Here is a 23076-nt window from a genome sequence, read left to right as displayed (position 1 = left end):
AAGAGTCATTAGGGGAACGTGCTACAATAATACCCGGCAATAACAAAAATACAATGTGTTAAAGTACACAATGGGGGACATTTACTAACATGGATGCCTGGCGTACGCCACGGAAAAGGGATAGATTTACCTCTTTTTTGTGGCGTACACCAGCCGTATTCCCCCACTCGCCTGATGATAGGGAAAAAGTAAGAGATTGTGGGGGGGTCCAACCTCTGTACCCCCTATCAATATCCATATTGGCCCACTGTTATCAATAGAGACGTGGGTAAGGCAAGTGATCTGTGGCTCTAGTCATACCTATGGAGTCTCCAGATAGAGCCAAGTAAGCCAGATTAGTGCTTACTCGACTCTTTCTGGTGGTTCCATAGAAATGAATAGAGCTGCCGGAAAGAGCAGAGAAAGCCGGAAGAGTGCTAATTTGGCTCTTTCTGGCAGCTCAATAGGAATGAATAGAGCCGCGGGTCACGTGCCAAACCCGCGGCTCTATTGACAAAAGAGAAGCCGGAGCCAGAAATAGAGTTTGGCAGGGGGCACAGAGGTCGGCCCCCCCACGATCTCTTACTTTTCCCCTATCCTATGGATAGGGGAAAAGTTAATTTTTCTTGGACAACCATTTTAATTCTTAAAAAATGTATATCCCTAAACCTTCCTAATGTAGAGAAATAGATATCACAAGTTTATGTGTTTGAAGGGTACGAGGAAAGAAAGAGGAAGATATTAGGGTATTAAAAACTCTTTCTCCCACTAGGGCCTGGGATGGGGTGGGGGAAGTTGTTCATTCTTCAGCGCGGACAGAGCAGGAGCGTGCGCCTCCCATAGAATTCCGCAAGTTTTGCTCAGTGGGAACGAAGCCTAAGGGAAACTGATGTATGTGTTGGAACTGTATTAACTGTTTTTCCATAATTTAAAAAAAAAATAAAAAAAATAAAAAGTTAAATTAAAAAACAAAAATGACACCAGTTGATTTAAAAAAAATAAAATAAAAATAAAATAATAATAATAAAAATAAAACATTTTTACGGAGTACCCCTTTGACTGGTACAAAAAGTATAAAGTATATATGTTTTTTTTTGTTTTACAGTCCCTTGTTCTTTAAGAACTTTTACAGAATTCTCACAAAAAGTATTAAAAAAGGGTGTTCCCTATTCTGTTAGCGTCAGGAGAATATTGCATCTATGGCAACGGTTACTTATGTATGTATTTTCATATTTATAAGGTTGTGAAAGACTTCTTTTTGTGCAGCCTCTGTATCAGCCACCAGAGGCAAACGGCTGAAGAGCTTCAGTTCCTGTTTTAAATGGAGCAGAGGGTTGGCACACACGCCCACATGTCTATAGAGGTGCCAGAGATCAGACAGTGTCCATTTAAAGAGTTCCTGTCATTTAAAATAACTTCAGATTTTTTTATTCGCATAATCCGGTACAACAATGCAATATTTCAACCCTGAGGGTCTTCTTGGAGTCCACATACTACTTGGGCTTAATTGGGAGCGTGTTCCCATTTTCTGCCGGACTTTTCTCAGGAGACAAGTGGCCTTTGCCCTTGTGATCAGTGCAGTCCCAGCAGTTGCACATATTGATCAGCTGATCATAATAACCTAACCCTAACAATAATCTTGCATAGTATATTTATTCCACATAAGCTTAAAGGGGTTTTCTACTCAAACATAGCTTTTCATATGTTGCTGCCTACGTTATCTATCTGAAACTCTGGAGCAACTCTGTAATGCCGTGAGGAGTTCATCAGCAACTTGACCTCAGATTAACCCTCCCAGCATTACAAAGAAGCTACAATGTTGCAGATAAAGCCTGCTAGGGACTTGTTTACATTAGCTGTCTCAGAAGGGAGGGGGGAGGAGGGGGAGACAGAGGGTAAGGCTCACACACAGATTTTTGCGTCTTCAGTAGAAAACAGCAGCTGAGAACTGAGGGAAGGAGACTGAATAGATAATAAGAAGTATGGAAGGAATTGTTAGTCTCGCAATGGGCAGTTACATATAAAAAGTTATGTTTGAGGGGAATATCCATTTAACAAAACCCCCTTCCTGTGGCATAGCCGCCCAAAGGCTGAAGATGGACCTCACTAAATAACCACAGGAAATAACAAATCTCCGTCATTACACAACTCCTCATTCTTGTGTCTTATTATGTCTTGAAAAATGTAGGAGACAGATTTTTTTTAAGTGTCATAATAAATCAGAGCAGGAAACATCAAACAGGAAAGGAGTCGGTCACATCTCCGAAAACTGTTCTGTCAGCTTCAGTCCTGTGCTGGAAGCAGAATGGTCTCCCTGCAGCTCGTCCTCCTCCTGAGCTCTGCTATTATTATAATATCCGCAACGCACGACAGCAAGACAGGTAAGCAGCACCATATTATATACGGACTATAAGAAATGTTAGGAACACAATCATCACTTGTCAGGCTACATTGGTGTTTACGGCTACAATAGATGATTTTATATATAATTGTCTTCTTCGCAATTCTGCATATGACAAAGAAAAGATGAACAATCTAGAACAGCTGGTTTGACATCTTTCTTCATCTTTTCCCTATGGCAAAGAAGTAAATTTGATGCTGTCCAGGATGTAAAAGTGCAAGGAACTCAATACTTATAGCAATATCTAAATGATTTACTATACAAAGTTTTTAGTAGATTTTCAATAATCGGACATAGTAATGCATGGGGTTGGGGAGATGTTTTTTTTTTTAGGTATTAGGGCATAATGCAAGGTATAGTGGTGGGAATAATAATTATAACTGAAATGTAAAGCAAAATACAATGTATCATATACATTATATATATATATATATATATATATATGAAAAAAAATCATATATACTGTATGTATTTTTTTTAATTTACTTATTTATTTATTTTACAACTTTACATTGAGTGGCAGCATATATAAACCAATAGGCTGGGTTCACACTTTGTATAACACCGGCCGTTCTGTGATGGCCGGCCGGTGCTACTGAAGATCATCCCAGCCGGTACTGCAGTACCGGCCGGATGATCTTAATTTCTGCTGAATTCGGATGCGGGCGCACCCTTGTATGCCCGCATTCCCAATTCACAACTGCACAATGGAGCGTGCGGCCGGAGTTGAACACTCCATTGTGTGAACTGAAAGGTTCTCTGCGGCCGTTATTCAAGGAATAGCGTGTATACTATGTGTATACGCTCTGGCCAGGATTCCATTCATTCCAACAACGGCCGTGATTTATGCAAAACATATGTTGTGTGAACATAGCCACATATAGAATTCAGAGGACCTCCTAACAGGAGAATAACATTGATAGGCTGTGTTCCAACTTATTTTTTTCAATTAAAACAATGGCCATTCTTGTCATAGAGAAATGTGTTGCATTGAAGTCAATGCTAACAACGGCTGTGGTTTACACAGTGTATTGAACAACGGCCGTGAAAACAATTGACAAGTCAATTACTTCTGGCCGTTGTGCATTGATTTCAGTGCAATTTTCAATGCATCAACGGCTGTTGTCTTTTAGTGCCAAATAACGGCTATTGTCTGTACTGCGTGTGAACATAGCCATAAACTGTAAGGCTTTAACTTAAAATTGCACAGAATCAGTGCTAAGGATAAAGGCAAGAAACCTTCAACCTCAGCGCCCTGTGTACTATGGGGAGATACCAGAAGATTAGATGTGTCTAACCTGCCAATAGTTTCCTTTAGGATAGGTCCTTAGTTCCTGCAACAGCCCCCCCACTGCCCCCGGCCCAGCTGCTATAGGTTGGCTTTCCATTCTTGCTCATGGAGAGGGTCCACAGTAGGGGCCCCCTGAGTGACACCCTTATACAGTAATAGTACCTATGTTCAAGAGCTTTCTTCATGAGGCACCCCCTTTAAATGTTTTCCTATTAAATATAAAGTATGAAATACATTCTTGAAAACCTTCTAACACTGTAACTCTGTTAACTACTAGACTTAGACATTCATTATTGTCATTACACATGGGAAGTAATGCTGTTGTATTAATCATAGGTACCTGTAAAGCCCCGCTTCTGGAGAATGGACGCCATGTCCCAAATAAACTATTGTTTGAGGTTGGAGAATGGCTGCAATATCATTGTGATGAAGGCTGCATGACGGCACAGAGGAATATTGTGGAAAACGTCCGATGCCTGTCTACTGGATGGTCAACAGTACCTCAGTGTTCTGGTAATGTGCATAAACCAATCCAAAGACATTGGATACGTAAAGTGTTTTATCTACAGGGTCAGCTGCCCTCTATTGTTATTGGCCTCACATCCTCTGTTTACACATGGAGAAGTGTGGCTGATGACAATAATGTTCTAAACACACGATCAGCTGGGAGGCACCTATACACATATACATCTATAACACGTGCGGTGAGGCGCGGGGAGTGTTAGTTTAGGGGTCAACTACCTCCGGGTCAGCTAGGGGTCAACTACCTCCGGGTCAGCTGTTACAATGGTGTGGTAGCTGAGTAGGTCTAGGGTCACTTGGGCATTTGTCATGGTAGCCTGGAGTGGTATCGGACCCACCCCGGACAGTCATGGCACCTCATCAGCACTCAAAAGAGAATTAACCCAAGCGTAGTGATGTGTGTGCGGGTGCAGAAGAGATAAGCCAGAGTCTGGTGCTTCCGAAAAATAGAACAGTTTACTGGAAATAACCGTAGTGCAATACAAAGAATACTGATAGCAACAATAAAGCCCGATGCCATACAATCGTTACAGTCTTGCAATAACTCAAGTGCTTACAGTTGAGGTAGAGATCAGGTGCTTGTAGTAAGAAGGTGCTTTGCAGTAGAGAGAGTAGAGAAGTTGCCAGAGGGGCCCTGTCCAAAGTAGAAATGTACTCTGACAGAACTGTAGAGGTGTGTAGTAGAAGAGAATAAAGAATACTCATACTCACGGATAACTTTTCTAGTCTTGACTGCCTAATGCCCATTAGTTGTGAGCTGAGCTACCCGTCCTAGCTGGGTAATATAAGCCCCAGTCTTCCTAGTTGTCCTGCACTGCGCAGTGGATTACATAGACTTTTTCTAGTACCTTTGTTCCACTGGGGTCAGTTCCTAATACTCTGATGGTAACTGCCCTGCATGGATTAGAGAGGTTCACGGTGTGGGCCAGGTAATCCCTGTTAGGTTTCTCTCCCCTTGTAAAGGTTTAGCACTGCATAGCGGTTCTAGTGCTCATAGAGGAGAACGGTAACTTGCTAGTAGTGTCCCTGTTAGAAGACCTGGTCAAAGCCAGGCCCTGGCTTAGCTTCTCCAGAGACTTGCTTGTCTAGCTCCTTCTCTTACTGAAACTCCAACTAGACTGACTAACTCCTCCCACCAGGAACTAGGTCCTAACTTCAGGGATCTAACTAACCCTGGCTGTGATTGGTGGGCTGTGTGTGTGCAGAGAAGAGAGTGAAAGAGATAGGTTAAAGAAAGGAGAGAAAGCACCTGCATCTGTGAGTGGATAAAAGGCAACACAAGACATACAACAATTAACCCCCTGAAGACTTCAGCTGTGCAAAAGACAGGTTACGCCAAACACAGTAGTGACATCTAGTAGTGACATCTAGTGGGAAAGTACAGAGGACACCTCATTCTATTTGTGTGGGCCTGAGAGAGTTACCGTACTCAGGTGCAACAATGTTTAGGGGCCCGTACCGGATCACTACGCATATTCCTATTTTCCTTGTATATTGTGGCCATATCCTGCTGGAAGTCTCTGTCCAAAGATGAATTAGCTGCCATGAAGGAAGGAACTTGGTCAGCACAATGTGCATTTACGCATGTTAGTTGGATACCAGCATTGTATTCGGTTGCACTTTTCTTCCCAGCTTTCCCATGCTCCAAGTCTCTGAGATAACTGAATTTTTCCACCTAATATTGTCTCACATTGATCTTGCTTCACACCAATCAGTGGTGTCAGAGGTCAAGGGCCATGCATCTGGCATCACATCTCAGTGACGGAAATCGTGATACTAGGAGCATGGTGTGTGACCTCTGACACCGCTAATTGGCTGTGGCAATCACATGACGTCCACTCCGGAAAGAGGATCCGAGTGCCGACCAAAGCCGCCTGAATGAAGAATCAGTGCGGAACGGGAGAGGTAAGTTACTGATTGTTTGTTATTTTTTATTTTATAGGACCTTCTAAAACTTTTTTTTAAAGATGGATAACCCCTATATGAGTATAGATCATCACTACATTTCATTGACTCTAATGCTTTGTTTTTAATGAGAGACTTGGATATAAAATTTACACATCCTATTTTCTTTTTATTCTTTTAAGACATCAGCTGCACTTTCCAACCAAAAACAGCTTCAGATAAATTACAGATGGTTTATTCCGATGGCCCGGTGGCCAAGTTTTCATGTAGTGATGGATTTACATTGAATGGATCAGACATCACCCAGTGTTACTACTATGGGTGGGATCCACCATTGCCTACATGTCAAGGTAAATATCAGCTATTCCTTACATGTTACCATGCTTCAGGTATACAAAAAGACATGTATGATGTGTCTGGGTGTCGCGCATGTCCATTAGAAATATTGTTGTCCCCATGAGTAACTCTGGCCATAGAAAGTATGGATTGTAGCTGTGATCGTGTGAAGTAATGATGCGTGTCTAATACCATAGAAAATATAGATTATAGTTTTGATCGTGTTAAGTAGTAATGCATGTCTAATACCATAGAGAGTATAAATTATAGCTTTGATCATGTGAAACGAGAATGCATGTCTAATACCAGTTGGAATGGGAAAAAAATGTACTAAAGAATAAGCAGAGCAATGTGATTTGCGACTGTGCCACACATCTGATCAACAGGGGTGTCAGGTTTGGACCCCCTGCTGATCAGTGATTGACTGCCTATCCTGAGTTTTTGTCCAGAAAACCCCTTTAAAGCAAATCTGTAGGCTACCCCCCTCCCCGACTGGTATCGTTGTGTTGCCACGGTCAACCCATGTCCGTTACTGGAGTCCACATATCTCCTGGTGCCTTTCCTTTTTATAAAAACGCTCCTTAAATCCAACATCACAGTGTCAATGAGCCGGGGCAGCGCCTCTTCCTTCTCATTGGATATGCCCCATGGCGTATAGCAAGAAGAGAGAGGTGCTGCAGAGCTAGGGCATGGATGCTTTAAGCCCCGGCTCAATGACACTGTGCTGTAGGATTGAAGGAGCGTTTTATAAAAAAAAAAAAGGCACCAGGAGATATTTGGACCCCGATACCGGATATGGGTTGACTGTGGCAACGCAATGGTACCAGCAGTAGGGGGGGAGGGAGATGGGTGAGTGGGTGGGATGAGTGCCTATAGAAGTGTTAACAACTAAACTCCAGACCTCAAAGGATAATAGATATTATTCATGGTAGTCTAGGATTGTTATGAGTTAATGTCTATCACTATAACTCCTTGAATACTAGATGTTATGCTGCGTTTACACGAAACGATAATTGGCCCGATCGTACGATTAACAATGTCAGGGGTAACGATTTTTTTTCATAACGATCAGCGTTTAGACGGTACGATATATCGTACGGAAATTAATTTTGCGATCGTTTTGCGATAGTAAGCCTATCACACATTGGTTAAATCGGTGAACGACTGTTTACACGGAACGATCTGCAAATTTTTGGCGAACGACGAGCGACGATTTTAGAACATGTTGTAAGATCAAAATGAACGATTTCTCGTTCGTCGTTTGATCGTTCGCAGCGTTTACACGTACGATTATCGTTCGAATTCGATCGTTATCGTGCAAATTCGCACGATAATCGTTCCGTGTAAACGCAGCATTAAAGATATTAATCATTATTCCACTCTAGACCACCAGGGATATTGGAACAATAATATCTCTTATTTTGCCAGTACTGTTGTAAGCACTAACATACTTGAAAGTCCATGTGGACTCTTATGTGCATATTTCCTATATCTCCTTTTGTATCATACGTCACTATTCATTCATTCTTGTTTAGCTTCTGGTAAAAGGACCAAGTGTCCACCTCCTCCACAGCCAAAGAATATACAAGAAATGAAGGTGAAAAGTGACTATTTCAGTGGAGACAAAGAAGTTATAAAATGCAAACCTGGTTTCCAGCTTTATGGTGCCCAAACTATAACTTGTAAAAATGGACAATGGACATCACCGCCTCAATGTGTCCGTAAGTCTATGACTCCTCTCACTACACCCACGTAGCGGTATGGAGATAGAGTTCACTGAATTGTTAGCTAGAGTGTACAGCAGGAACAGGAAGTATGATACAGGATGTACACTACACAGTAAGTGGGACAATTTAGACAACAGAGCAGAAAAGGTTTGCTATGTGGATTTGCTACTGCTCTGGACAGTTACTATCAGGGACAGAGGTGGCAGTAGAGAGCACTTTGTCAGAATGGAAAAAATCCACCACTTCCTGCAGGGCATACAGCAGCTCATAAGTACTGAAAGATTTGAGATTTTTAGCAGCTGCACAGAACAATGTAAGTGATACATCATTCTGTTCGTATTCTCTCTCACTATAGATAAATAAAAACAATTGTTACTCTGTAGACTACCCGTTTAAGATAACCATCATAATGATGCAGAATTTTTCAGTAGTATATACAGGAACAAAAACCATAGACTACTGTAAATTCAACAACCTATAACCAAAATAATCATGTATTGATTTCTTTGAATGAAGGTTTCCATGAATGTGCCGACCCTCCCTCTATATTATTTGGGGCACTGGATCCAGCATCTATACAACCAAAATATCACAGTGGAAGCATTGTAAGGTATAGGTGCAAAACTGGTTTCACAATAACTGAGCCACAAGAAGTCATCTGCATCAATGGGAACTGGTCATTGCCTCCCGATTGTATACATGGTAAGTGGTAACATATCTTTTTGAGTAAATTATCCTGAAAACTTGGGGTTTCTGTGCGGTACAGCACATGGAGGCCAATGTGAATGGAATAAACATCAACAAATATAAGGTTAAGGCCCTATTACGCTAAGCGATTATCGGCCGTTATGGGCAATAATCGTCAATAGAAGACAACGATCAGCTGACATAGACAATGTCGGCTGATCGTTGTCTTTTAACATGTTGCAAGATCGACAACCTAGATCCTTTCTCAGAGTAAAAGGATCGGCAGCAGCAGACCGCCACTATCTTCTATGGGTGACCGGGACAATATAGAACCTATCTATCTATCACCTGGGCAGCCCCCCGCAGCAACCCGTGCCCTCCCCCCAGGATCTTAACCGCTTGCTGTCGGCACTGGCAGTGAGTGGGGAACGAGGAGCAAGCGAGCGCTGACCTGACAGGTGGGAGTTTGCTTGCTCCTCTGAATTGGCCCGTGTAATAGGGACTTTAGAGTGACCTCCTTGCCCACCTGGCCTCTCCTTGTATGACTTCAGGTTATGGAGTTACCTGAAGTAACCTGAAATTGTCAGCCGCCTGCCGCGCACTGCTATTACACGTAGCGATGCGCGGTCGTTGCCCGACAATTATAGGTCCAATCCTATATCAATGATCAGCCGATGATCGTTTTCATCGGCTCATTGTTGCGTTTATTACACGGATCGATAATCGGCCAGATAGGGCCGATTCGGCCGATTATCGTTCCGTGTAATAGTACCCTTACACTTGGGGAAGCTGTACAGTATGTGTCAGTAGAGATGCAGCCACGGTACTATGTAGCATAGTGAGTGTGGGTAGCTGTCCATCACTACTCGTCTTGCTACACTGTGTTACGGCTAACACAGACAGCTTCCCCCAGTGTAATGTTTATTCTAGTGATAGTATGCAGCAGACTAGATTATGAGGGGAAATGACAGAGAGGTCGATGGCATTTACTGAAGTCTCTTTGTGAGCGTTTTTCTGCACTCTCTTTATCTCTCACTCCTGGGGGTCTGCCATAGAGATCGTGAGGGGGCTGCAACTGGGTGGTTGAGGATGGTTCTTGTAGTTCCCTCGGGGCTAACTCCCTCATACTATTGTATAGTTATATGCCCCTGGTGTTGGCGAGGCACAGTTTAAGAAAACCAGATAGCCATGAGCGAGGTAGTACTTGAGAAAAATGGTCACTTTACTGATGGCTGGCCGAAGCTGACAAGGTTACACAGTACAGTTCTGTCATAGAGATGTTATGGCTGACAGCCTCACAGTGTCTGATGGAGGTCACTAAGATGTCTGTCAGCGAAGAGATACACTAAGCAGCGAGACTTTAGGCTTTACTGGATATCTAGGCCGGGCATGAAGCCAATATTGATGGCAGTAGTGGATTATAATAGGGGCGTTCCGGGCGGGGGGGCCCATGACCAACCAAAAGACTTATACTTTCAGTGGTGTACTGTCTCCTGGCTACACTTCCGCCATGATTTGCAAAAAATCAGTTTTTTTAATGGCAATTTTGCACAAATCAGGACATCATGACATTATCTATACTGTACTATGAACGCCAGGCTAGTGCTTCCATAGTTACAGTGGGGTGGGGGGGCCCAGGCTTGGTGAACAGTCCAGGGCCTATGGTAAAGTTAATCCGCCCCTGATTGATGGGTCCTAGAAAAAGGTGGGGACTCCCCCAGTCCTTTTGTTAAGCAACGTCTAGGCTGTCAGCTTTTCTTCCTTCTTGTTCTTTCCTTTATATTTCAAGTCAGTAAGGACTCCCTGTCCTATTTACTGATTATAGGAGCAGACTTCTCTGACTCTGGGTAAATTCACACGGGCGTTTCGCATAAGAAATCCGCAGCTAAACCACAGCTAATCCGCAGCTAATCTACAATACACATATTAATAATAATAAGAATAATATGTGTATTGCGGATTAGCTGCGGATTAGCTGCGGATTTCTTGTGCGAGACGCCCGTGTGAATTTACCCTCCAACTCCACATCAACTGACTAACAACTAACTTCCTTTCCTGTCACAGCTTGGTTTCCATAGGGAGCTCAATAACATAGCCCCGCCCCTTGCTAGAAACTTTCACCCAGCTAGATGCAGTTCCCTTAGGAGACTGCTGGTGGCACTGCTGCCTAACAGCTCGATGTGTGTGAGGTGGTGACAGTTTTTAACTCATCTTCAGCCTGTCAGCTACACCATACCTCCCAACTGTCCCGGATTCCGCGGGACAGTCCTGTTTTCGGGGTTCTGCCCCGCGGTCCTGGAACGGCCCCCCGTGTCCCGCATTATATGTGGCCCCAGCGAAAAAAACAATAAACCAGTAACTCACCTGTCCGCCGGTCCCAGCAGCTCCTCTCCCAGCAGAGCGCGCACTCCCGTCATCCTCCGGGGCAGGCAGCGGGGGTATACAGACACTGACTGTACCGGAAGTGACCTGCAGCCTCCACCATGAATCACTTCCGGCACAGTCAGTGTCTGTATACCCCGCTGCCCGCCCCGGAGGATGACGGGAGTGCGCGCTCTGCCGGGAGAGGAGCTGTAGGGACCGGCGGACAGGTGAGTTACTGGTTTATTGTTTTTATCGCTGGGGCCACACTAATGGGGGGATTGACTACTCTGTGGGGCGCTATATGGGGGATTGGCTACTATGTGGGGCATATATGGGGGCATTGGCTACTATATGGGGCACTATATGAGGGGATTGGATAATATGTGGGGCACTATATGGGGGGCATTGGCTTCTATGTGGGGCATATATGGGGGCATTGGCTACTATGTGGGGCACTATATGGGGGCATAGGCTACTATGTGGGGCACTATATGGGGGCATTGGCTACTATGTGGGGCATATATGGGGGCATTGGCTACTATGTGGGGCACTACATGGGGGCATAGGTTACTATGTGGGGCACTATATGGGGATTGGCTACTATGTGGGGCAATATATGGGGATTGGCTACTATGTGGGGCATTATATGGGGATTGGCTACTATGTGGGGCACTATATGGGGATTGGCTACTATGTGGGGCATTATATGGGGATTGGCTACTATGTGGGGCACTATATGGGGATTGGCTACTATGTGGGGCATTATATGGGGATTGGCTACTATGTGGGGCACTATATGGGGGCATTGGCTACTATGTGGGGCACTATATGGGGGCATTGGCTACTATGTGGGCACTATATGGGGCATAGACTACTATGTGGGGCACTATATGGGGCATTGGCTACTATGTGGGGCACTATATGGGGCATTGGCTACTATGTGGGGCACTATATGGGGGATTGGCTACTATGTGGGGCACTATATGGGGATTGGCTACTATGTGGGGCACTATATGGGGATTGGCTACTATGTGGGGCATTATATGGGGATTGGCTACTATGTGGGGCACTATATGGGGGCATTGTCTACTATGTGGGGCACTATATGGGGATTGGCTACTATGTGGGGCACTATATGGGGCATTGGCTACTATGTGGGGCACTATATGGGGGCATAGGCTACTATGTGGGGCACTATATGGGGGCATTGGCTACTATGTGGGGCACTATATGGAGGGATTGGCTACTATGTGGGGCACTATATGGGGATTGGCTACTATGTGGGGGACTATATGGGGATTGGCTACTATGTGGGGCATTATATGGGGATTGGCTACTATGTGGGGGACTATATGGGGATTGGCTACTATGTGGGGCACTATATTGGGATTGGCTACTATGTGTTGTACTATATGGGGATTGGCTACTATGTGGGGCACTATATGGGGATTGGCTACTATGTGGGGCACTATATGGGGGCATAGGCTACTATGTGGGGCACTATATGGGGGCATTGGCTACTATGTGGGGCACTATATGGGGCATTGGATACTATGTGGGGCACTATATGGGGGCATTGGATACTATGTGGGGCTACTATGTGGGGGATTGGATACTATGTGGGGCACTATATGGGGGCATTGGATACTATGTGGGCCACTATAATGGGGTATTGGATACTATATAGGGCATTTTTGGGGGGATTGGATACTGTATAGGGCACTATTCAGTCAGCAGCATGTGGTGACTGTAGGGGAGTGGCTATGGAGGGTTGCTATGGGGGCGTGGCTATGTAAGGTTGCTATGGGGGCGTGGCTATGGAGGGTCACTATGGAAGCGTGGCTATGGGGACCGCGGCGCACATGTCCCTCTTTGCTCTTTGCAAAAGTTGGGAGGTATGAGCTACACTGATACAAGAGAATACAGCTTAGGCCCCGTTCACACAGAGCAAGAGCGTCGGAATTCCATGGCTGAATTGTCCGCCGCGGAATGCCGTCAGCCCCTGTCATAATTTTGTGTGAACGGGGCCTTACACAGCATGGCAATACAAGTTAGCTTAAGAACAGGCATCAATCTAAGCCCTGCCACTTCAGCTAAACTTCAGCACACTGCAGATATATATTATATAGTAATTTGGGGAGGTTCAGTATCTGCATGTAGCAGTGCTAGTGATGTGTAATTGTGCTGGGACCAGGGTATGAGCAACCCTGCACTGTCTGACACTGTCATCACCTCTGATCGCAGCCACTCAATGTAAAAAAAAAAAGAAAAAAGTATACATTTTCTTTAATAAATTTATATTACAATGTTATAGAACTTCACAAAAAAGTTACAAAAAAAAAAAAAAAGTCCCTTTAACCCTTTGAGGACCAAGTCCATAATGGACCCAGTGAACCGCGCCAATTTTTCATTTTAGCAATTTCATTTTTTCCTCATTCCCTTCTAAGAGCTCTAGCACTTTCATTTTTTTTAAGTACAGGGCCATGTAAGGGCTTGTTTTTTTCAGGACTAGTGTACTTTGTAATGGCGTCTTTCATTCTACCATAAAATGTATGACGGAACCCCAAATATATTATTTATGAAAATCTAAATTGGTGAAATTGGAAAAAAGAATGCAATATGGTAACTTTTGGGGGGTTCCTGTGTCTACGTAATGCACTATATGGTAAAAGCAACATGATACCATTTTTCTATAGGTCAGCCCGAACACAACCATATGCAGATCACGCAGCAGATTCGTAGCGAAAGCTTTAGTTTTAGTAGTGACTGTAGATCCATCTGTACATTTTAACATTTTAATCAAAATCCTATATATTTGACACATCCAAGAAAAAAAAACTAAAAACCCTTTACTGTATAGTTGCAGATGGCTGTGTATTATCCGAAGAGGAAATGTTACGAAATGGTATAACAGTGGAAAATGCCCCTTTGAAAATCACGGAAGGAAAAAGTGTGGAATTCCATTGCATTGGAGATTTGGTCCCAAGTCAGTCACTTACGGTTACATGTAAAGATGGGAAAATTCTTTACCCCCAATGCATTATCCCCGGTAAGTATGGCCTACATACAATGGCTTTGTGAATAAAGCATTATCCATGGGATTAGTAGTACTTTGCTGCTGTTGTTATGCAGGGCCGTCTTAACAGCATTATGGGCCCCTGGGCAGAGGTGCGAATTGGCCCCCCCCCCAACCGCCGCCATCAAATCCCCCATATCTTTGCATATAGTGCCCCCCATAGTAGCCAATCGCCCCATATAGTGCCCCCCATAGTAGCCAATCCCCCCATATAGTGCCCCCCATAGTAGCCAATCCCCCCATAGTAGCCAGTGCCCACATAGTAGCCAGTGCCCCCCATAGTAGCCAGTGCCCCCCATAGTAGCCAATCCCCCATATAGTGCACCCATAGGAGCCAGTGCCCCCCATAGTAGCCAGTGCCCCCCATAGTAGCCAGTGCCCCCCATAGTAGCCAGTGCCCCCATAGTAGCCAGTGCCCCCCATAGTAGCCAGTGCCCCCCATAGTAGCCAGTGCCCCCATAGTAGCCAGTGCCCCCATAGAAGCCAGTGCGCCCATAGTAGCCAGTGCCCCCCATAGTAGCCAGTGCCCCCCAAAACAACAAACCAGTTACTCACCTGTCTGGCGGACCCAGCAGCTCCTCTCCCGTCAGCACGCACTCCCGTCATCCTCCGGGAACAGGCAGCGGGGTACAGAGAGGCTGCCTGTGCCGGAAGTGTCCGGCTGCACGACACATCCAGGACACAGGCAGCGTCTCTGTACCCCGCTGCCTGTTCCCGGAGGATGACGGGAGTGCGCGCTGATGGGAGAGGAGCTGCTGGGGCCAGCGTACGGGTGAGTTCCTGGACCGCCCAGCCTGCCCCTTCTATCGCCGCTTAGCTGAGTCAATCAGAAGCCCAGGAAAGTGCTGTTCATTGCACTTTCCTGGGCTTTTGATCGGCTCAGCTGAGCGGTGATAGAAGGGGCGGGCTGAGCGGCGTTTGAAGGGGCTGGCTGAGCGGCCTGGGCAGGCCGGGGGGGGGGGGGCAATACAGGGGGCGGAGGGGGCAATACAGGGGGCGGTGCTCCTTGCGGTGCTCAGCACTGCTTGGGAGCCGTCTTCGCTTTATAGGACACATTTAGTTTTATAAGTGCGTCTTATAAAGTGAAAAATACAGGTCACAGAGGGCAAGGGCCCCCGGGCAGCCGCCTACCCTGCCCAATGGGTAAGACGGCACTGTTGTTATGTTGGAATTAAAGGGAAGTTTTCAAGCATGAGATTTTTTTAAATGTATTTTTTTTCAAACCAGGACAAGGAAGCTTCAGCCCTCCCGCTGCTGCGAAACTATAATTCCTATCATATCTGGACAGCCGAATCTAAGGGGCCTATTGCTCCGTGGAATAGAGACAATGATCAGCTGATCGTTTCTTTAGGTTCAAACCTAAAATCATTGGTACCGAGGGCGCATCGCTGCGTGGAATAGTGATGCGCAGTGGGTGACTGACGATTTCTCAAGCACCATGCTTACCTAAGCATGTTGCAAGTCTTCTCCTGTGCTCCTTCTTCCTCGCGATCCCATGCGCAGCAGCAGCTTCGGAGCTGACAGAGCTGACAGAGCGTTTAGCTAATCACTGGCCAGGACCGCTGTGGCCAGTGATTGACTGAGCGGTCTGTCAGCTCAGACAGGCCGCTCCGAAGCTGCTGCTGAGCGTGGGACAGGGTGGCAGAAGGAGCACAGGAGAAGCCCTGCAACATGTTTAGGTAATGTATGGTGTTTAAACAAGGGCTGCAAGGACATTGGTAACATCGGCCCTTGCTAAACGATTATCGGGCCGTGTAATAGGCCCAGTAAACGAGCGCCGATCTAGCAGATCGGCGCTCGTTTACATTATTGATCGGGCATGGTGAATATTGCAGTTTTGCAACAGCTGGAGGGCTGAAGGTTCCATTCTGGCCAGCCTAGCACAACAACAGACTGTGATTGGTTGTCGGCCTGCCACTTGATACGGTTGGGCAACTATGCCAACAAACTCCCTTGGTGTACCGGAGATCCTGACACAGCACAACCGATTTCTAAAAGTAGAAGACCATTCTCACCAGGATCACCATGACCCCATTAGTATGGACAGGGTTGGTGATAGCTTATCAGGTAATGCTGACCCGGCTGATGGATTGCCCGCTCAGCCAATTGGTGACTGGAGCGGTGTCTTGCCCCAGTCACTGACTGGCTAAGCAGACAGTTCATCAATCCGGCCGTGACGTGTGCAGCACTGGAGATCCCGTAGCCCGTGGGGGTCCTGGAGCGTCAATCTTGCGCTGGAGAGGCACAGGGACAGGTGAGTTATGATCGTTCATTATGTTCCTCTCCTGCCTTTTAAACAAAAGTCCCCAGCGCCGGACTTCTCCTTTAATTTTGATCCAATTCTTCATGCATTGCTGTTTGATTTGCACACGGTCACATGGATGACTGAGACCAATGAGTTTCACGTGTCTTCTGTTTCACGTTTTCAGATTTTGACTCCTGCCGACTGTCAGTGGATAAAATTGCAGAAAATAATTTAATCTTAAAGAGCACGTCCATATCTAAAGTCTATAGGGATGGTGAGAGTATTCTCACTCGATGCAAAGTCGGTTATTATCGCGCGTCCGCAGCGTTCAAAGTGGAATGTGTAAATGGAAGGATGATCTACCCGAAATGTACCCAGGAAAGTAAGTGTTGTCTACTGAAATCCACTTATTTCTATGCAGTAAATGTGGCTTCAGGCTGTCAATATTCTATACAAAACTAGTTTTCCCATAATTTTATTGACTAAGAAAAATGGACTAATCAGCAATAAGAACCAGCAGCTGATCAATGGTCAAAGAAATATGCAAAGTAGTTCATTTCCAGATAGAATAGAACTTGCTCTACAGTGCCACCTACTGGTCTCAGCTTCTCTTTAAATCAATGATTAGACCTCCTGTACACGACCATAGTGGTTTTGCTGATCACAAAATCAATAGCGCCTCAAAGTTCAGGGATCTAAATCCTGGAGTTGGTGAGTTTGTTTAGCAAATTTGGACCATAAAATGACTTGTCTAGATATTTTGTTTAGATATTGAGTCCTATACTATGTATGTAGACTATTTCATACAGCTGTGTGCATAGAGCCTTAAAAGGAGAAGTCAGGCGGAAATTTAAAGTAAAAGTTGTTTTGCCCCCCCAAAAGTTATACAAATCACCAATATACACTTATGTCCCTGCACTTACTACTGCATAAAGGCTTAACTTCCTGGATAAAATGGTGATGTCACTTCCTGCAGCGTGACATTAACTCCTTAAACGCCGCAGCCGCGGCGTTTAAGTGTAAGTGACAGGGGAAGTCCCCTGTCACTTACCGATCGGGACCCCCGCAGTGTGACTTCGGGGGTCCCGATCGTTAAAACGGACCGCCGGAGGTCTCTCACCTGCCTCCGTGCGGTCCGATCGGCGCTCTGGTCACTGAGCCTGCACAGACAGGCTCAATGAGCAGACCGCCGATAACACTGATCAATGCTATGCCTATGGCATAGCAATGATCAGTGTGTAAAATGAAAGTAATCAATGTACAAGTCCCCCAAAGGGACTTCAAATGTATAAAAAAAAAGTTAAAATCACTATTACACTACCCCAAAACCCCTCCCCCAATAAAAGTTTAAATCACCCCCATTTCCCATTATATAAATAAAACATATAAAAATAAATAAATAAACAAATAATAAACCATAGCGTGCGTAATTGTCCGATCTATTAAAATATAACAAGCGTCATTGCGAACGGTGAACGGCGTACACGAAAAGAGGGGAAAAAGTGCGCGGATTACCGATTTTATGTTACATTATATATAAAAAAAATTTATTAAAAAGTGATCAAAATGTCCGATCTTCACAAATATGGTATTAATAAAAAATTTGAGATCATGGTGGGAAAAAAATGACACCCCATACGGGGCTGTAGGTGAAAAAATAAAACTGTTATAAGCGTCACAATAGGCCCATTTTATTTATAATTAATTGCCAAAATAAAGGATTTCATTAAAAAAAATATATATAACATTAGAGAATCTGTGTAACCTGCATATGGTTGTGTTCGGACTGACCTATAGAATAATAGTATCATGTCGCTGTTACCATATAGTGTATTACTTAGACACAAGAACCCCCCAAACGTTACCATATTGCATTCTTTTTTACGATTTCACCTATTTATATCTTCATAAATAATATATTTGGGATTTCATCATGCATGTTATGGTAAAATGAAAGACGCCATTACACAGTACAACTATTCCTGTAACAAATAAGCCATTACATGGCCCTGTAGATAAAAAACTGAAAGTTTTTTTATTTGATTAGCGGTGGCTGCTAAAGTTGGATAAAGCCCTAAGGCTATGTGGAAAACATGGATATAGTCATTGGCTGTATCCATGTTTTCCAGACAACCTTAGAGCTTTATCCAAGTTCAGCAGCCCCAGCTAATCAAATGCCGAAAGTTCGGGATCGGATGGACTCGAACCCGAACCCGGTTCGCTTATCTCTAGTTAAAGAGCCTTAACAATTATTACGTATTGAATTCCAAGCTTCAGTCTCCATTAGGAGAGGTGGGTTTTAAGGGAAGCTACCTCCAGTAGGTGGCACCGTAGAGCAAATTCTTTTTCTTCTGGTAATAATCTACTTTGCATGTTTTAGGGATAAAATTCTGGAGCATATTTTCTTTGTGTTAACTTGTGCCATTCCTCTGTTATTTCTCCTGGAATTATGTATATAAACTCGTGGCTAGGCATTAGCATTATCTAAATGGAATGTCCATGCACAGTCTGACATGGATAGAGTCAGACAGTGTAGTGCTGGAGGACCCACATGCTCAGTCACACATGTCCCACTGACGAAGGGAATGGTAACACCCAGTTGTCAGCTTAAGAAAAGATTTTCAAAATTGTGATGCCATAAAGAGCTGCCTGAGGCCATTAGAAAATTGTATATAGGCTTAAAAGGATATGAAGTACTTGATTTAGAGATGACAATTTTTTATTTTTTTATTTTATGCTGTTTCCAACCTGGAGAGTGAACGCACAGCCCTGCCCTTCTCCCTGCTACTTCTAACAATCAGTGGAGATCTTAGCACAGAGACCTCATCCGATCAAAACATTTGACATATCTGTGTGACAGCAACAGGGATATTACAAGAAACACCAAACCCTTAAAGCGAATGTACCATTGGGTACATCACTTTTTTTTCCTTTAAAAGATTGGCACCGGCACAGGGATCCCAGTGCTACAGTATTTTTCTTTTAAATGCTGCTCGGTTCCCGTGCTATGTGCCGGTGTTTTCCCGTGCACTGGCCCGGCTCAAAACACCGGGGCCAGGACCACCGCCCTCCAGTGTAACCATATTCCCTCCCGTCTGTGACTCGGCTCCATTAGAATCAATGGAGCCACATCACAGAGAGGAGGGGATATGGTCCTGCCACTGGTGCCATTGCACGGGAAAGCACCGGCACTGATGTACATTTCCTTTAAACACCTATTATATCCATGAACATAATGGGGTGCATTTACATAATATTTTATAACCATCACAGAAGCATAATGTATGTATAAATGCCTATTATATATGTGTCGTAGAACCCTGCCGGATAAACCAAGAAAAATTAGATGAAAACTTTTTGGAACTTCATCCAGACCAGGAAGATAAAGTATTTTATGAGAACAAAGAGGTCATACATTTTATATGCAAAGCCGGATACACCACAAAACAAGATAAATCTGGACTCTGTATTAAAGAAGACATTTTATACCCTTTCTGCTACAAAATATGTAAGTAAGATATAAAATGACAAAATTCAGTTAAATTAGGAAAATTGTAAAAGCACCACTCTTGTCTCCAGTTCAGATGTAGTTTCATTAAAGCTTCATTAACTTCAATGGAAGAAGTTGCATGACCTGCACCCAAACAGGATACAAAAGTGGTGCTGTCTCTGGAAGAAAGGGGCCATGTTTGGCTAATGCTGGATGCATGCTCATCTCAGCTTATTATCACTTATCAACATTCAGAGGCCCCATAGGGTATGTTCACACTACGGAATCAGCGAGGAATTTCAAGTGGAGTCTGCCCTGTGGACTCCTCTTGAAATTCTGCCTGTCCTATTGACTCAATGGAATTTCTCAAGCGCAATCCGCAATCCGCCCAAAGAATTGACATGTCAATGGGACAGGCCGGGCAAACTCTACTTGAAATTCCTTATCGATTCCGTAGTGTAAACATACCCTTAGGGTGTAAATGGAACGTAGGTCGCGGAAGCTGTGCGGGCATAGTGAGTGCTCCATTCTTTGCGGGGAAGATTGCTCCATCTTGGGATTATTGGGGGTCCCATTCGTCTCCGGTTCCCTTTAATAGGTTCATATCAGTATGCAGAAGTCTTGTTAGAATGTTAAATCTTTTCTTTTCTCCAAAAACATTCTACCTTACAGAATGAATAGAACTGGATAAGAAGAGAATGCTCTCTTGAAGATGTATATTTTCCATTCAAAATAATTTATCGATCAAATCCTAAGATGTTCTTGTTACCATACTGAAACCAATGCCAAGGCCTGAAGAAATCTGTTTTGTATATATTTGAATGCTTGCGTGTAACCTTACAGTATCCTTCAAGAACAACCTGAAACCCATTCCCACATTCTACAATATCCCTGCTGCCACTCGACCATGCTATAAATGACAGCTCCCCCCTCATCTTGTACAGTGTGGGCCCTCGCGGGCAGAGTTCCTTCTCCTTCTCTACCAGCCTGTCATTTATTTTATTCATCTTGATTGTACAGTACATGCTTATGTGATATTTTGTGTATTTTATCCCTCTAATCCTATGTACAGTTCCCTGGAATCACTGGCTCTCTAAAATAATTCATTAAAAAAATAAATAAATAATATTTGTGATATTGTGTTGCATTTGTGTTGCATTTGGAATAAATTTGGAATGAAATAATGTATGAGAAGTAAATGGTGCTAAATATTAATTCATAAGTTCTCCATACAATTAAAATCATTTAAATAGCTGTCAATTAATGGCGTAGCTACCATAGAGGCAGGGTAGGCAGTTGCTATGGGGCCCGTGCAAGAGAGGGGCCCGGGGGAGAAGGTAAGAGCGTGTGTCCTTCTGCTTAACCCTTTATGTGCTGCATTGTGTGACCCAATGTTTACTTACATGCTGCAACACAAAAAAAGGGTTAACAAGCAGAAAACAGAGATCTCTGCTTCACTGCACTGATAAAGGAAATTTGTACAGAGCTCCGTGCAGAGGCCAGGGGTTATCAGTGCACCACCAGTAAAGCACAGCGCATATACTGTGTGTGTGTGTGTGTGTGTATATATATATATATATATATATATATATATATATATTTATGCGCAGTGTTGTGTTGTGCGTAGGGGGGCCCTTAAAATTTTTTGCTATGGGGCCCGTGAATCCTAGCTATGCCCCTGCTGTGAATAGTTGTGACTAATCATACTCCTCTCTGCTATGTCATAGCATAGTGCTAGTGAAAGTGAAAATGCACTGGACTAAACAGGCTTTCACTGCTGGCGGATGATTAATGCAGTACAGCACTATAGATGACGTGAAGAGAGAAGAGAAAGAGAGAGAAGGGGTTACTGATACACTGGCTTTAAAGAAAAGAAACAGCAGCAACACTGCAAGCAAGGTGTTACACTAAGCGCTGAACTGCTGCTCATTAGCCAAAGGGATGGCAAGATTATACTGCTGCACTGTGGTCGGACAGCAGTAAGTACACTGGTAATTATACACTGGTAATTATACAGCTGCCCTGAGCTGGTGGTGGAAGACGAGAAGGAAACCTTGATTTAGTGTTTAGTCCTGATCTACCGGTTACTAGAGATAGACATCCTAAAAACAGGAGGAAAACAGCATTTTACAGGGAAGATGAGTCACCTAATGGCCAGGGCCATATTTGCCACTAGGCACTCGTGGTCCGGTGCCTAGGGCGGCGCCCTGCGGGGGGCGGCACCCACAGTGGGGGGGGGGGGTGACGGAGCGGCCGGGAGCAGGATGGGCAGGCAGGCTGGTTCCCTCCCCCCCCTGCAGCTCCGGGGTCCGGGGGGAGCTTCCGGCACACACAGTCTGACAGAGGCCGGAAGCTCACAGCTGCAGCCCCGCGGTCCCGGATCTTCTCTCCTGCTCGGCGGCGCTCACGTGATGTGACATCATCGCCGAGCAGGAGAGAAGATCCAGGACCGCCGGGCTGCAGCTGTGAGCTTCCGGCCTCTGTCAGACTGTGTGGGGGGAGGGAACCAGCCTGCCTGCCCATCCTGCTCCTGGCCGCCCCGTCTCCCCCCCAGCCTCTCCCCCCCAGCCTCTCCCCCCTGCCCCACAGCGTCTGCCCGCCCCCGGCCCCCCTGCATCCTCAGCTGCTCCCCTGCTGGGGGGCAGCCTCTCCCCTGCCCCACAGCCTCTCCCCCTAACCCTCTGGGGTCACTTCCCTGCACTGAGCCCCCACAGATCTATGTATTCTTATATGCCACAAAGCATCCAGTGTATAATGCACCTAGGACCCAACTACAACAGCTGAAGGCACTACAACTCCCAGCATGTACCGACAGTCTGCAGCCCTCAGGATATGCTGGGAGTTGTAGTGCCTGCAGCTGCTGTAGTTGGGTCCTAGGTGCATTATACACTGGATGCTTTGTGGCATATAAGTATACATATTTCTGTGGGGGCTCAGTGCAGGGTAGTGACCCCAGAACATCACTAATAGGGGATAGGGGGAGAGGTTTTTGTTCTATCCCCCATTAGTGATGTTCTGGGGTCACTCCCCTGCACTGAGCCCCCACAGATCTA

The 23076-nt window shown here is 44.9% G+C and overlaps 1 protein-coding gene across 1 annotated transcript; it reads left to right on the top strand.

Annotated features, from left to right (window-relative positions):
* The first annotated feature begins 2222 nt into the window (after positions 1-2222).
* On the top strand, positions 2223-21209 carry LOC138790064 (coagulation factor XIII B chain-like). The gene is made up of 9 exons (XM_069968987.1): positions 2223-2360; positions 4008-4184; positions 6281-6448; positions 7970-8155; positions 8678-8863; positions 14073-14261; positions 16718-16915; positions 19850-20041; positions 20696-21209. Coding segments are annotated over exons 1-9 (1374 nt in total). The 5' UTR covers positions 2223-2284; the 3' UTR covers positions 20698-21209.
* The last annotated feature ends 1867 nt before the right edge of the window (positions 21210-23076 follow it).

The sequence above is a fragment of the Dendropsophus ebraccatus genome, chromosome 4 (genome assembly GCF_027789765.1).
Source record: "Dendropsophus ebraccatus isolate aDenEbr1 chromosome 4, aDenEbr1.pat, whole genome shotgun sequence".
NCBI classification, from domain to species: Eukaryota; Metazoa; Chordata; class Amphibia; order Anura; family Hylidae; genus Dendropsophus; species Dendropsophus ebraccatus.
This window is presented reverse-complemented; position numbering and strand designations above follow the sequence as displayed.

Excerpts from the sequence above, each read along its gene's own strand:
- LOC138790064 (XM_069968987.1), top strand. The coding sequence starts at position 2,285 with ATGGTCTCCCTGCAGCTCGTCCTCCTCCTGAGCTCTGCTATTATTATA. Across the intron at positions 4,185-6,280 it reads AACAGTACCTCAGTGTTCTG|ACATCAGCTGCACTTTCCAA; the intron begins GTAATGTGCATA and ends TATTCTTTTAAG. Across the intron at positions 8,156-8,677 it reads ATCACCGCCTCAATGTGTCC|GTTTCCATGAATGTGCCGAC; the intron begins GTAAGTCTATGA and ends CTTTGAATGAAG.